This window comes from Rhinoraja longicauda, chromosome 28 (assembly GCF_053455715.1).
Source record: "Rhinoraja longicauda isolate Sanriku21f chromosome 28, sRhiLon1.1, whole genome shotgun sequence".
NCBI classification, from domain to species: Eukaryota; Metazoa; Chordata; class Chondrichthyes; order Rajiformes; family Arhynchobatidae; genus Rhinoraja; species Rhinoraja longicauda.
Genome location: NC_135980.1, coordinates 14,710,515 through 14,725,660, shown reverse-complemented (window position 1 = coordinate 14,725,660; position 15,146 = coordinate 14,710,515). Strand labels below are relative to the sequence as shown.

The 15,146-nt window shown below is 39.2% G+C and overlaps 1 protein-coding gene across 6 annotated transcripts in view; it reads right to left on the bottom strand.

Moving 5' to 3' along the window:
* The window catches only part of dpp9 (dipeptidyl-peptidase 9), a 75,671-nt gene that overhangs the window by 35,018 nt on the left and 25,507 nt on the right, over positions 1-15,146 (bottom strand). For 3 of the 6 annotated variants that reach the window (XM_078424258.1, XM_078424259.1, XM_078424260.1), the window contains 5 exons: positions 10,588-10,784; positions 9,049-9,293; positions 6,106-6,218; positions 3,581-3,754; positions 1,107-1,275 (listed from right to left, as the gene is read on the bottom strand). In XM_078424258.1, coding sequence (XP_078280384.1) covers positions 1,107-1,275; positions 3,581-3,754; positions 6,106-6,218; positions 9,049-9,271 — 679 coding nt within the window. In that variant the 5' untranslated portion in view covers positions 9,272-9,293; positions 10,588-10,784. Of the gene's footprint in view, positions 1-1,106; positions 1,276-3,580; positions 3,755-6,105; positions 6,219-9,048; positions 9,294-10,587; positions 10,785-12,347; positions 12,456-15,146 lie in introns of those variants that run through there. The other 3 variants (XM_078424257.1, XM_078424256.1, XM_078424261.1) reach the window with 2 other exon arrangements.

Genomic DNA, 15,146 nt, shown 5'->3' with positions numbered 1-15,146 from the left:
TGTCCCATATTTCAATTTGAACAAAACCAGATTGCCATTCATTGCCATTGAAGGACCAAATTCCAAACAGCGTTTGATGTTAATCTTTCTGCTTGACATTTGAAGTGAGAACCAAAGGTTCCACAGATGTTTTTATGAACCTCCAATGTCAAACCTGGCCAAAATGTTTTCCTTAAATAATACCTCCAACTCACTGCTGGGCTGTATTTTTTCTCATCAGAAGCCGGTGATGTCAAAAGGCTTTGGAGAAATTCAATTTGTAGAGCCTTACAGGAGCCACACATGTAGTCGTGGAACAGAGAGAATGGTTATACAGTGGAACGCCAGGGTGAGTAATTGAGGAAGTTAACTGGATTTGACAACTAAGCTAGAAAAACTGATCATGGACAAAGAATATCTTAGTGGATATAAAAAAAGCAATTTTGAAGGAAGCATACTTGGAAAGGAAATATACACATGGACTACCTGCATCTGATGGCCTCTTTCCCTACTGAAAGTATCAACCAATAAAGTTTTAGTTGGAACTGCAACTAAAATTGCAATGATCTTATGGTGGTCCTCCATGGCGAATGTTCTCTTCTTGTTGGGGGCTCCTTTGTTAACAAGGATGAGAATGGCAAAGTTAATTCCAGCCTCCTTAGCCCTCAGACAAATAGTCTGTTCAAACTGACTGATCATATATTTGTAGAATTCATAGTCAGCTGCCATCCATGGAAAACAGTAATCACACCTCAAGAAGGGAAGAGGAGAAAAACAGGGCAAATATGTCAAAATATTTCTCCCAGTTCCAGCATCACTGAATATTTCCAGCATTTTTGGGTATTATCCCAGTTTCTAGCATCCGGAGCTTTTGGTTTCCTAGATTGTCACTATCGTCAGATATGATTTGAAAGGGTTTTAACCGATGAACATACTTGCTGAGTGAAGCAACTTCACCAAAACCTCAAATTTATCAGTCCAACACTTGGTTTAAAGTAAAACCTAGCAAGACAGAAACCAACTTTGAATGCTGATGAGGCATATTTTTGCTTCCTAGGCAGACCGAGTATCCAAGATAGTTTTAATACGGTACCGTAAACATTTTACACAACAGTAAATCGCTCTACCTTTATGGCAAAATGTCAATCGCTTCTCTTCTCCAGTTCCAATGTTTGCTATCCACAAATCATTGTTATTTATAAATGAAATGAAAGAAGGATCCCCTGGACATATCTTGGGGTCCATACGAGGACCTGAACATAGTGTCTTAATCTCTACTGGCTTCATTGGTGATATCTGTAAAAATAAACCCAGCTATTAAAGAATGAATACATGATATTCTTGACAGCAAACCACCATTCTGCTAGCTACAAGTTATAGGTCATAAAGATTTTATTTCACAAAGGACACCAGAACATCAAATACTATAGATAGACACGAAATGCTGGAATAACTCAGCGGGACAGGCAGCATCTCTGGATAGAAGGAATGGGTGACGTTTCGGGTCTAAAGGGAAGCAACCTGAAACATCACACATTCCTTCTTCATTTTGTGTCTATCTTCAGTGTAAACCAGCATCTGCAGTTCCTTCCTAAATATATCAAATACTATTTCAGCTTGTCAGAGAGGCTACCTGCAGTATGATTTCATGGTGCTTTATCAATGTTCTGCTAATCCTTTCTCCTCTTCTCTCCAAAAAGGTAGAAGCCAACTTAATTGAATGACATTCCTAATGTTTGAGCCGAAACACTGAAAGAGAACATATTCAAATTGTTCCTCTCCCAGCCGAAAAATAATTAAGCAAAGTAGAGCCATTTTTCATCTCTATTTAATCCAGGTACCCCAAACCTTAAGAAAAATTAAGATATATGGCCTTTCTACTTGCAAGGTTCAACATCAAAAGTAAATGGTATTTTCCATATCCAACGCAGCAGGGAAGATATTCATGGTTCTGAAATAATTGTTGCTTTGACAAATCATGATAGTTAATTTTATTCACAGCAATACTTTGGAGAACTACTTTTTAAATGGCCTGACAAAGATAAGTTAATATTGAGCAAACTCCAAGTCATGAAAATACAGTAGTTAGCTAGAATCCTATCCTGAACTCACCTACACCAAGTAATTGAAACAAGATGTTTTAAGGGGCAACAAAATAAACAATTGAAATCTAACAAGGTTGTTACTGGCACTTAAGACTTCAGTTATAATAACTCTATAGGCCTTTGTTTTTAACCCAGGTGCAGAGGCACAAGGGTGAACGTGTGTATAAAATCATGACAGGCATAGATAAGATGAATATCAGTCTTTTTTCCAGGGTAGGGAGTCTAAAGCCAGATGGAAATTGTTTTAAGGTGAGAGGGGAAATATTTAAAGGGACCTATTGGGTCAATCATTTCCGCACATAAAGGTTGATAGTATGTGGAATGAGCTGCCAGAGGAGTACAATTACAATGTTTAGCAGATTGTTAGACAAGAAATGTTTAGAAGGATATGGGTCAAATGTAAGCAAATGGGACTGGCTCAAGTAGGTAACTTGGATGGTGCGTATAGGTTGGGCCAAAGTGCCTCTTTCAGGGCATCTCTAGCTAAACATCTCATATACTAAATTTTACTGATAAAAAAGTTCATTATGGATGTGCAAAATCTTATACAAAAACACTGGTTATAAATTCACAGTATTTCCAGTCACATTTGACTTTATTTAAAAAATAGCATTAACTCCTACCTGTCCTGTTCAAAATAAACTACCTTAAGTTTTAAGTAGACACAAGAGACTGCAGGTGCTGTAATCTGGAGGGAAATAAAAGTGCTGATAGAACTCTGAATCATGCAGCATCTATGGATGGAAATGACTGATGTTTTGGGTCAAGACTGAAGTGTTCCGACTCGTAACGGTGTTTATCAATTTCCTCCAGAGATGCTGCCTGACCCACTGAGTTCCTGCAGCGCCTGGTTTTAATCCAAGTAATCTTTTAATCCTTGCTTACGTTGGATACTCTTTTCAAGTTATCTACTGTCCTGTTAAAACTCTTCACAATCCACCCGAGACACAACCAAGTGTTGGTGAACTATTCAGACATAGAAGGCACCTCAACTCTACCTAAACCCATCCTCAAGATGTCACCATGTGCCAGGATTCACTTAATAGGATCTAGCAGGAAGGCTTCAGTATAATTTACCTTCCGTAACCCAGGGTTTAATTGTAGGAATCCTATCATTGGCTCAACTGTTGGTCTGTGGGATTTCCTTTGATGATAAGCAGTACAATCATCTAAGGAATCATCATGATTAGCTTTTCTGTTCTCACTAGTGATGTAGTACATAAGTTGCGCTAATTGTTATTGTTCAATGATTCATATCGGAGCAAGAAAATGCAGCTCCTGCACTGTTACTTCTGCACTTTAAGTAATGACTTGAACATGTCAATCCAAGGCACAAAAATTCTTTCAATTCGAAAAATTTAATTAACCTGCAGTTAATCACACAATTTCAAGGTACACAGTGTGTGCAAATGCAAGGGAAGAAACAGATTAGGCAACCCGTTCAGATATGTTGGAACCATTTTATGTGGCAGTTATAGCTTCAACAGCATACTTACATTAAATCCATTTTTCCCGCCATCCTTACAATAAAAAAGACTATTGTTAGCTTGGAAGAGGAAAAGCCCACTATCCCTGTGGTAGTCATATGAGGTAATGCCAAATGTTCCAAGGCGCTTCCTTTCACGCAGGAGCTCCTCTTCACGCGAGTACATCCCATGGTGTGGAGTCGCCTATTTAACAAGAACAAAACTACTCTGCAACAATTCTTTGAATAACAATCCACAAATATTACTCATTAACATAGAATAGTTTAAATCGTAGCAGCCTCAAGTCTACTTTGCTTTCACACAGTGACAATGTAATCTTAAATTCGGGAAAGATAATCAAAACATATGCATAAATTAAACAGTAGACAGGGAGGGAAAATTATTTGGTAATTTCAAAGTCCATCTGTATTTTAATATCAATTAGGATTTATAGGTAAGGTAATGGACTGAGAACCGAGAGGCCACAAGTACAAATCAACCTTGTGACACTGAATTAAACAATTCTGCCGAGCTGAAGTTAGATGTGTGCCCAATCATCTGTCATCCAAAGACTAGTAGCCTCGCAAAATTAGATGACTCCACACTCTGGATAAGCCAAACAGATGCAATTGTTACAGCTTTATTAATGAAAAGCCTGAAAACATAACTAGAGATTATTCATTCTGTGCTAATCTAAACCAGAAATCTAATGGAAAAGATTAATCTCATTAGGCTGCTGGTATGAAAGAAGATGTGTGTGTTAACTTATAATCAAATGTACAGCACTTTGGTCAACGTGGGTTGTTTTTAAATGTGCTATACAAATAAAATTGACTTGACTTGACTTGACTTGACTCAACAGGCATTGACCCAATTGATTCATTTAAGAGCACTGGCAGACAATCTGCAGCAAGTTGCCAATCTTCTTAACCATAAAATGCTGTGCAACACAATGACCCTGTGGTTAGAAAAATGACAAAATTATGCAACTTGGAAACCAAAGTCCACTACAAGCTTAGAAAATGGTATGAATCAACACTGAAAGTGTTGATAAAATTATCCTTCAACACAGTACCCAGAAGTGCTCTGTGGAATTATTAAAATAATGATTTTACCAATTTATAAACTGCATTTGTAAATACAAAAAAACATTCAGTGTTTATTTTATTCATTTTTGCAACCTTTATCAAACATCTGCCAGCTCAGAAATTTGTTTGTAGAAAACATCAAGTCACAAAACAACAGCAGCTTTCAAACAAAGCTATACTACATCTGGCTACTCACGCAATTTCTTTCAACAAGCCATCATTGATGAAAGGTAATGTTTCCTTAGAAACATTTAAAAAATTGTAGGAACAAAGCACCCCCCATATCTGACTACGCAACATTGTAAATCAATTACTTGGAATTCTAACTTTAATGGTATCTACTGTTCAATTTATAAAATTAACTGTTGGATTAATTTATGAAATCCAAACTAATATTTTAATGCAGCCCCAACATCCATACTGTGGTAGTTTATGCAAAAACACTTTAGTTTAGAGGACAGACTATTTTGCTGACAAGCCCCAAGTTGAGATTTTCATTATTAAACAAGTGATATCTTCTGTATTTTAGATTGTAAAGGTTAAATATTTGCAAGAAGGTTATAATACTGTCCTGGGCAATTGTAAAACTAGATAACTTAAATAACTTGGGTTTACATAATGGATTAACTGTTGCCTTGCCTTGTCTCTTTCAGACAATATTCAAAGTACATTGTGTGAAGGTCCCACAAATTGTATATGGTAAACATGAGGAAACTAAAGGTTAACTGAAAGAGTGATTTGGTTAGGAGACTGAATAAACATTTTAAAAACCTGGCACAAGAAACAAAACAAAATCAATTTATTTTAGTACATCAATGTTATTATTACTGAAAATCTTGCTTTCAGGAGTAATTTGCTCAGCTAACAGGAGAATGAAAGATGTGATCAACCCATTTTCACCAATTACTTGCGGCAATTAAATTTTTTTGCTTTTTCTCCAAAGAAACTGTTTTTATTTACGTTATTTTTGAAATGTCTCCATTGGTAGTCTCATTCGTGTTTGCTTATTGCCTCACTGCAATTTCTTACCTGTTCAATTGCGAGCATAAAAATTGGACAATCATTGAAATAAACAGCAGGGTTGATACACAAATGAAGTTTGTATTTCATAATGGTATTATCAGAGTGTTTTAATAATGTAGCATTAAATAGACTTGTCGGGACAATGAATACTGTGTGTTTAAAAGGGAACAATGGCTATGCAGATACAAAATTCATTAAGAAGGAATTGTGGTAAATACATGGTGGCCAATTAACCAATCAATCGGAAGACCTTTGGGATGAGGGAAGAAAATGAGGCACCTGAAAGAAGCCCATGCTGAAAGAGGGAGAATATGCAAACTCTGACTGCACTCGAGATCGGGATTGAACTTGGGTCACTGAAACAGTGAAGAGGCAGGACCACTAACTGTGCCATAATGCATCATCATGCCAAGTAAAAGTCTTGCCACAGAATAAAATTCTCACCTGGAAATGATCAAGCATTTGTTTCCAAGACAGCAGCAAAAGACCATCTTTCCGGACCTTTTTGGGGATTTCAGAATACAAAAGAGAATTCTCTCTACTCCCATAAGGCATCCCTATAAAAACAACAGTTTACACCATTAATTGGCAAAAATATTATTCTCAAGCAGGATCAACTGGTGACTAAAACAAATGTTTGTCTGAAACTTTTGGCAGGATTGGAGCAGTGTCCTGTTCATGCCCAGCTTTTGTAAGCCATTAATACATACACTGGGCAGACCCAAAAATATATAGAAAATCAAAAGGAGATAAATTTAAGTTCTTGCGATCCAACTGAATGTCACCATAAACATTCCCTGATCAGAGAAAATCCCTAATCCAGTCCCTTATCCTGGTGCTCTGATCAGTTACACTGGACAACCACAAGCATATGAAGTGGACTTGCTCCTGCATTTCAATAGACAATAGGAGCAGGAGTAGGCCATTCGGCCCTTCGAGCCAGCACCACCATTCAATGTGATCATGGCTGATCATTCTCAATCAGTACCCCGTTCCTGCTTTCTCCCCATACCCCCTGACTCCGTTATCCTTAAGAGCTCTATCTAGCTCTCTCTTGAATGCATACAGAGAATTGGCCTCCACTGCCTTCTGAGGCAGAGAATTCCACAGATTCACAACTCTCTGACTGAAAACGTTTTTCCTCATCTCCATTCTAAATGGCCTACCCCTTATTCTTAAACTGTGGCCCCTGGTTCTGGACCCCAACATTGGGAACATGTTTCCTGCCTCTAACGTGTCCAACCCCTTAATAATCTTATACGTTTCGATAAGATCCCCTCTCATCCTTCTAAATTCAAGTGTATACAAGCCTAATCGCTCCAGTCTTTCAACATATGACAGTCCCGCCATTCCGGGAATTAACCTAGTAAACCTACGCTGCACGCCCTCAATAGCAAGAATATCCTTCCTCAAATTTGGAGACCAAAACTGCACATAGTACTCCAGGTGCGGTCTCACTAGGGCACTGTACAACTGCAGAAGGACCTCTTTGCTTCTATACTCAACTCCTCTTGTATGGCCAACATTCCATTGGCTTTCTTCGCTGCCTGCTGTACCTGCATGCTTACTTTCAGTGACTGATTAACTAGGACACCCAGATCTCGTTGTACGTCCCCTTTTCCTAACTTGACACCATTCAGATAATAATCTGCCTTCCTATTTGTACCACCAAAGTGGATAACCTCACACTTATCCACATTAAACTGCATCGGCCATGCATCCGCCCACTCACACAACCTGTTCAAGTCACCCTGCAACCTCATAGCATCTTCCTCACAGTTCACACTGCCACCCAGCTTTGTATCATCTGCAAATTTGCTAATGGTACTTTTAATCCCTTCATCCAAGTCATTGATGTATATTGTAAATAGCTGCGGTCCCAGCACCGAGCCTTGCGGTACCCCACTTGTCACTGCCTGCCATTCTGAAAGGGACCCATTTATCCCCACTCTTTGCTTTCTGTCTGTCAACCAATTTTCTATCCATGTCAGTACCCTACCTCCAATACCATGCACTCTAATTTTGCCCACCAATCTCCTATGTGGGACGTGAATTAATAAATACAAAGAAACGATGGATATGTTGTAAATTAAGTGGCAGCAGATACATTACACCCATAGGATGAAATTGCCCATAAACTCTGCAGTTTCTTGTGTCTCTAAATATAATTAAACCAAGTGAATACGATTTGTTCAACTTTTTGAGAACGCAACAGGGCAAGTTGTTAGAGGGCAACCTGTGGAGATAGTATTTAGTATTTAGATTTCCAAAAAGTATTTGCGAACTGTTGCATAAATTAAAAGTCTACGGTATCAAAGATTGGCAAATGGTGTTTAATGTAGTGATGTGCGAGGTCATGCACTTCAGTGGAAGAAACCAAAAGGCAAAATTATCTAAATTAAATTGAGGGAGATTGCCAATGAGTGAAGTTCAGAGGGATCTGGGTGTTCTCGTGCATAAATCACAAAAAGCAATTATGGGGAATGACAATTTGTCCTTCTTGTAAAGGGGTTAAGGTTTAAAAATGGGGGGTGTGGTACTTGTGCAGGGCATTGGCTAGGACACATCTGGAATACTACATTTAGCTTAATCCCCTTAACTAAAAAGGTTATTAAATCAGACGCAGTATAAAAGAGATTCACCAGGCCAATTTCTGAAATGAGCAAATTGTCTTACCAACACAGACCAAATAGTCTGGGGCCATATTCCTTGGCATTTAGTAGAATAAAGGGTGACCTCATTCAACATACACGATTCAAAGGAAGCTTGACAGAGTAGATCTTGTTAACATATTTCCTACACTTAAAGCTGATATGAACTCAACCTAGCCAGTTCTTGGCAGAAGCCTGGTTACCACAGCACAGCTATTCTAATTGAATGCGGGGCACATCTTTGACCTATATAACACCTATTTCGCCTTTTGACCAGCCTTTGCAATTTTTACGATATTTCACCAAATATTTTCTGGCTTCCCCACCTTTTTATACAAGAACAAAAGGCTATTAATACATTTGCAGCATTATTATAGCAGAATTATATTCCTTTGAAAATGTAAATATGCCAGAAACATACATTCTATCACCTTGTGTATAAACGCGACTCAGCTTACACAGTTTAGTCAGACAAATGAATCCTAATAAATATTAACTTATTTCAAATTATGGGCAATTTTCTTTCCGATTGAAGCCTTGAAAATCAAGCATGGGAAGCAACAAGAAACAAGCTCTATTCATCTTGTGATCAGAGTGACACTTGCATTCCAAACAGTTTATCTTTCAAAAGGACAAAACTAATAACTCAAGGTCTAAGCTGGTTTTAGATGATTTCTTGCAGCTTGAGCCCTTTCTTGCAGTGTAGTTTAGCCTTCTGGTATTATCTGGTACTTACCCAAGTAATAGACACGGTGGGAATGGTGCCCGGACTTATCAGTTTTTGGAATGAACTGGAAATCATGAGGTGCTTTGTTAATAACAATGCCAGGGTACTTCCTGCTGCTGTGGATAATCTCTCTGAGTCCATCCCATGAGTGCTTCTCAACATAGAATGGTGAGGATGCATCTTCCATTTCTTCTAATACTGTATTTTCGGACAGTGTTTCTACTGTAGCCATCTCCTCGATCTTTGCTACACAGCTAAACCAAAAATAAATCACTTTTTCAATGCCACAAATACAAAACAAACAAAAAAATCTGTAATTGCACAACATTAAAGATATATAGTTGGTATGTAGACACTTTCACTCAATTTGAAACATTAGCAGCCAATAGGTTTCGTACATCTTTATAATGTATAGAATGAAAAGAGCAGAAATTAACAAAAATCTGGTGTTTACATTGAGTAACTGATGTTGAACTGACATCCTTGAACTAGAGGTATTCCCTTGCAACTGATGCAAATTATATAAATGCTGTGAATGTAGAACACCCCATTCAGAAATAATCTCACTTGTGATGGTGTGGATCAAGGTCCTTCTTGTAAGTCCTGTTGTCAAAGATAACTACATCCCAGACTATCATCTTGATATAACAGAGATCGAGGAGCTTTGATCAAGAGGGGATTCAGATTGGTTTCCATGAGCTGGAAACATTTGTGATTTATTAAAAACAGCAATCACAAACTAACATCTGTAATAAAACTAACAATGGGCATGCAAATCTGACACTTACCAAATTAGGGAGGGGCTAAAGATTTTTTTTAAATCAGTGAAACAATGAATAAAAAAACTTGCAAGTGCTTTTTACAACCTCAGGGCATTCCAAAGCGCTTGACAGCCAAGTACTTGTGATATGTCGTCACTGATGCAATGTCGAAAACATGGGTTACATGAGCCAATGATTATTAATGGGGGTTTTTTTTAAATGACACTGCTGCGGGACAAACACTAACTCAGACACCAAACAAATCCTCTCTTCTTGAAATGGTGCCACGGGATCTCAAACATTTAAGTCAAAGAGTAGACCTCTGTTGAATTTGGCACCTGACAATACAGTAATGCCACAATACTGAGCCCAAGAGTCAGCAGCTCAAAACCTTAGAGTGGGACTGGAACATATAACCCTCAAACTCAGGCTGACACTAACATTGCACTCTATTTCCTAAAGATAACATCAAAAAATAGACTCGTGCATAGTCATTCTACATCTAAATATTAGGGGATTTAGCTCCATCTATGCTCGAGCATATGTCACGGGAGTGAAAGATTTCAGTTGTATATTTACTACATTAAGACAGCTAATATAATAGCTTTAAAAAGAAGTATTGAAGTTATAAATATAAATTAAAATTGATCTTTTCACACAAATTTACAGAGCATTTTGAGCAAAGCTTATAACTTGGATCATTAATAATTACAGAGAAAAACAAAGTCTATATAACGAGCAATTTCTCTTATCTCCTTATTGTTAGCCTTTTATAAAAAATATTTACCATATAAATTTATTGTTCTTAGTGCCAGGACCAACTTCCTCACTGTGTTGCCATCTAGCAAATAAGGCGAGTGTGTAACTTTCGTTTGATGTACTGAAACCACGTTGACAATCAGCTGTTCGATGTTTCTTTCAGTTTCTCAGCAGATGATTGTCGGGGAGATTTTAAGTACAGGAAATCTTCACACAAGCACTTCCCTATAAAGTCAGTAATTTAAATAAATAGTTACAGCCAAGGAACCTCCAACCCTCAACACTTAAAAAAAAATTCTGAACTACTGTACTTAACTACTACATCAACTGTAAATGAATAACTGTGCAGGAACGTGCTCACTTCTTCCACTTTCATTTAATGCATTTGACCGCAAAACAAAACTGAAACACTGCATGGAAACCATTACATGCTTCCTACTCTTCTTACAACCCAAACACCAATCCTCGTCTGAAATGCAGAATCTCTTCTTCCTTCCCAATTCTCTTCCCATTTCCGAGGATGTTGGTTTTTAAGACCTCAATGTTTCCATCAATACTGGAAGCCATTAGATACCTTATTCAAATGGGCAGCATCTCAAAAACTAGTATAGTGAATAGCAGTTCACCTTGGGTGGGTCACCTTGTTCAGACTTTGGAATTTAGCACCAGAGTTGTGACATTTCAATTACTAACCTGGTCTATCCAGTCAAGAATAATTCTTCATTTGATTTTATAAAAGGCAATATATAGATATTACCAATGGCAATCCAAGTTACATTAGTTTTATATTCATGAATGAATGCAATAATAGATCAACACTTTTATATGCATAATGCCACAAATAAATGAATATAATTAATACCCAGAACCAAAAATAGTTTAGATTATAAAATTATGAACAACAATTCCTACTCTGGCCCAAGACACTTCAGCAAGAATCACTGAATAACAAACAGGAGTAAGGAAAGATTACCCTGGTGTTCATGCTTCGATTGTGGTCCAACGGCTAACTTGCAGAACTCAACTAACTCAACACAGACTAACGATCAATCCCAAGATAGTCAATGCAAGGCTCAGGGTTTATCCTATACGAATTAATTCGCCACTTGAACACACGCTATACAAAACAGAATATTTTCTTGAGGAAAAAAAAAATCATGGTCAGAACACTCACATCCTACAAATGGTAGCAATGTGATCAGAGCACATCCAAATGATTTAATGCAGGAAGCTGTGCTTATTTTTAGTGTTGTATATTGGCACCAAGGGAAAGTGGAATTACATTGCTCTCCGATATCATTTAAGCCAGGCGCTAGTCCAAAGTGTGGGTTGTGTTTGTACTGCAATTGCAGGTTAAGTGCAAGGTGAAACCATATCCTAGTATCTCAATCCAAGAAATGAATGAAGATTGCACAAGTCCAAATGTTGGTCACGCACAAGTAAAATCAATGGTTAAAGAGCATCAGCAACAAGTAATTGACAGCAGTAAACAAAAAAGCACAGTACACATCGCACTTCATTTGGCCCATGTGTCCAGGATTATTCATGTGATGAAATTAACAATGCACGTGAAGAAACCCTAATTATTGGCAACTACTTTCCAAAACATTACAATAGTGGCTATGTCGGGTGGCGCCGCGATGCCAACCTCGTCTACAGTCTGTCTGTCTTTGTTTTTTTGGGGGTTTTTTTTAGTGTGTTTTAAAAGTATGTGTTAATATTCTCCGGTTTGTTTTATGTGGTACTTGGGGGACGTGATTGGGGGAAACTTTTTTTTCAATCTCTTACCTTGCCGGAGATGCAATTGTTTTCCAGATCGTATCTCCGGTCGCTCTGCGGCCTAACATCATGGGTCTGGAGGCCTTGCTCGGAACTGACTTTGAGCCCCACCGCGGGATGTGATCTCAACATCAGAGCAGATCCCTTGCCTGGGATTGACGCTCCAACCTCGGCCTTCAGTTTGCAGTCTCAGGAGAGACCGATGTTGTGAAGCTCCAAGCCGTCGAAGGTTCAACTAGCCCTGACCCGGGGTCGATCGCTCGGTGCGCGGAAGCTGAGATTCCCCCCGACGAGGAAGGCCCGACCACCGGCTACAGAAGTCAAGATTGTTCCGTCAATGGAAGGCTTGAGGCCCCAACCACGGGAGGACAATGAAGGGTAGAGATTGAACTTTTTTTTGCCTTCCATCACTGTGGGGAATGTAGTGGATGTTCATGTTAAAATGTATTTTGTGTGATCTGTTGTTTTTTATGGATATGACTGTATGGCAAATGAAATTCCTCATATCTTGCAAAACATACTTGGCTAATAAAGTATGATTATGATTATGACAATTATGCCCTTAGATGCTTCTTGGTTGCAATTTGGGATATCTGGTCATAAAAAGCATGACAGAAATGCAAATTTATATTTCACTCCTGCTTTCAGCAAAGTCGGTGCTAAAATGACAAGTTAATGTTAAAATAATTTGAAACAAAATAACTGAAGTTATGAGTAAACTGCATAACTCCCAAGATAACAATAGGAGGAATCGGTCCCTCGTTCCTGTTCCACAAGTCAAGATTATGATTGAGCTTTCACCTCTGCGCCATTTTCCTAACCCATGATTCTCTTCATAGCTAAAATTCTCAGTCTCAATTTTGAATATACTCAGTGACTGAGCCTCCATTGCTCTCTTGGGTAAATAACTTAAAAAGTTTCACTATCCTATGGGTGATGAAATTTCTCCTCATCTCGGTTCAAGGTCCAATGAGGCTACAATCCAATCAGAGGAGACATCATCCGCCATCCTTATGCTGTCAAGCGCCCCAAACGTTTTTATTAATAGACAATAGACAATAGACAATAAGTGCAGGAGTAGGCCATTCAGCCCTTCGAGCCAGCACCGCCATTCAATGCGATCATGGCTGATCACTCTCAATCAGTACCCCGTTCCTGCCTTCTCCCCATACCCCCTCACTCCGCTATCCTTAAGAGCTCTATCCAGCTCTCTCTTGAAAGCATCCAACGAACTGGCCTCCACTGCCTTCTGAGGCAGAGAATTCCACACCTTCACCACTCTCTGACTGAAAAAGTTCTTCCTCATCTCCGTTCTAAATGGCCTACCCCTTATTCTTAAACTGTGGCCCCTTGTTCTGGACTCCCCCAACATTGGGAACATGTTTCCTGCCTCTAATGTATCCAATCCCCTAATTATCTTATATGTTTCAATAAGATCCCCCCTCATCCTTCTAAATTCCGGTGTATACAAGCCCAATCGCTCCAGCCTTTCAACATACGACAGTCCCGCCATTCCGGGAATTAACCTAGTGAACCTACGCTGCACGCCCTCCATAGCAAGAATATCCTTCCTCAAATTTGGAGACCAAAACTGCACACAGTACTCCAGGTGCGGTCTCACCAGGGCCCGGTACAACTGTAGAAGGACCTCTTTGCTCCTATACTCAACTCCTCTTGTTACGAAGGCCAACATTCCATTGGCTTTCTTCACTGCCTGCTGTACCTGCATGCTTCCTTTCATTGACTGATGCACTAGGACACCCAGATCTCGTTGAACTCCCCCTCCTCCTAACTTGACACCATTCAGATAATAAATCTGCCTTTCTATTCTTACTTCCAAAGTGAATAACCTCACACTTATCTACATTAAACTGCATCTGCCATGTATCCGCCCACTCACACAACCTGTCCAAGTCACCCTGCAGCCTTATTGCATCTTCCTCACAATTCACACAACCCCCCAGCAATGCACCTCATTGTTTAAAACTCAAGAAAATATGAGCCCAGTCTACTTAACCTTTTCTCTTAGGAACCATCTCTTGAAACAATCTGTTTTACCAATAATGAAGTGCACGGCTCTTCTCTTTTTTTCCCTAACCTTTGTGAATGACCATATTTTTCCACACTGAATACCACCTTCTGACATACAGCAGAGTGGCGCAGATGGTAGAACTGCTGCCTCACAGCGCCAGAGATCCAGGTTCAATCCTGACCTCGGGAGCTGTCTGTGTGGAGTTGGCATGTCGTTTCTGTGACTGCATGGTTTCCTCCCACATCCCAAAGACATGCAGGTTTGTAAGTTCATTGGCTTCAGTAAATTTCCCTTAGTACGTAGGGAGTGAATGCGAAAGTGGGATAACATAGAACAAATGTGAATAGGTGACTGGTGGTCAATGTGGATTTGGTAGGCCAAAGAGCCAATTTTCATGCTGTATCTCTAAACTAAATACACACTCAACCATTTTCTCAGTACATGTCTATCATCAGTAAGCATTTTGAGCACCCCCCCCCCCCCCCCCACTTACAAGCCACACTGTCATCCACCTTTGTCTCTTCAGTGAATTTGGGCATATTGCACAATCTCCACATACAAATCTATTCCCCTCTTGATTCTGTACACCTCTATGGCCACCCTTCAGCCTCCTGCATTCTAAGGAATAAAGTCCTAGCCTGCTCAACCTCTCCCAGTAATTCAGGCCCTCGAATCCTGACAACACCCTCACAAACCTTCTCCGCTTGAGAAGGAGACACAAGAGAAATTTTTCCAGCTCAATGGTATCTTCCCTACAGCAGGGTGACCAAATCTGA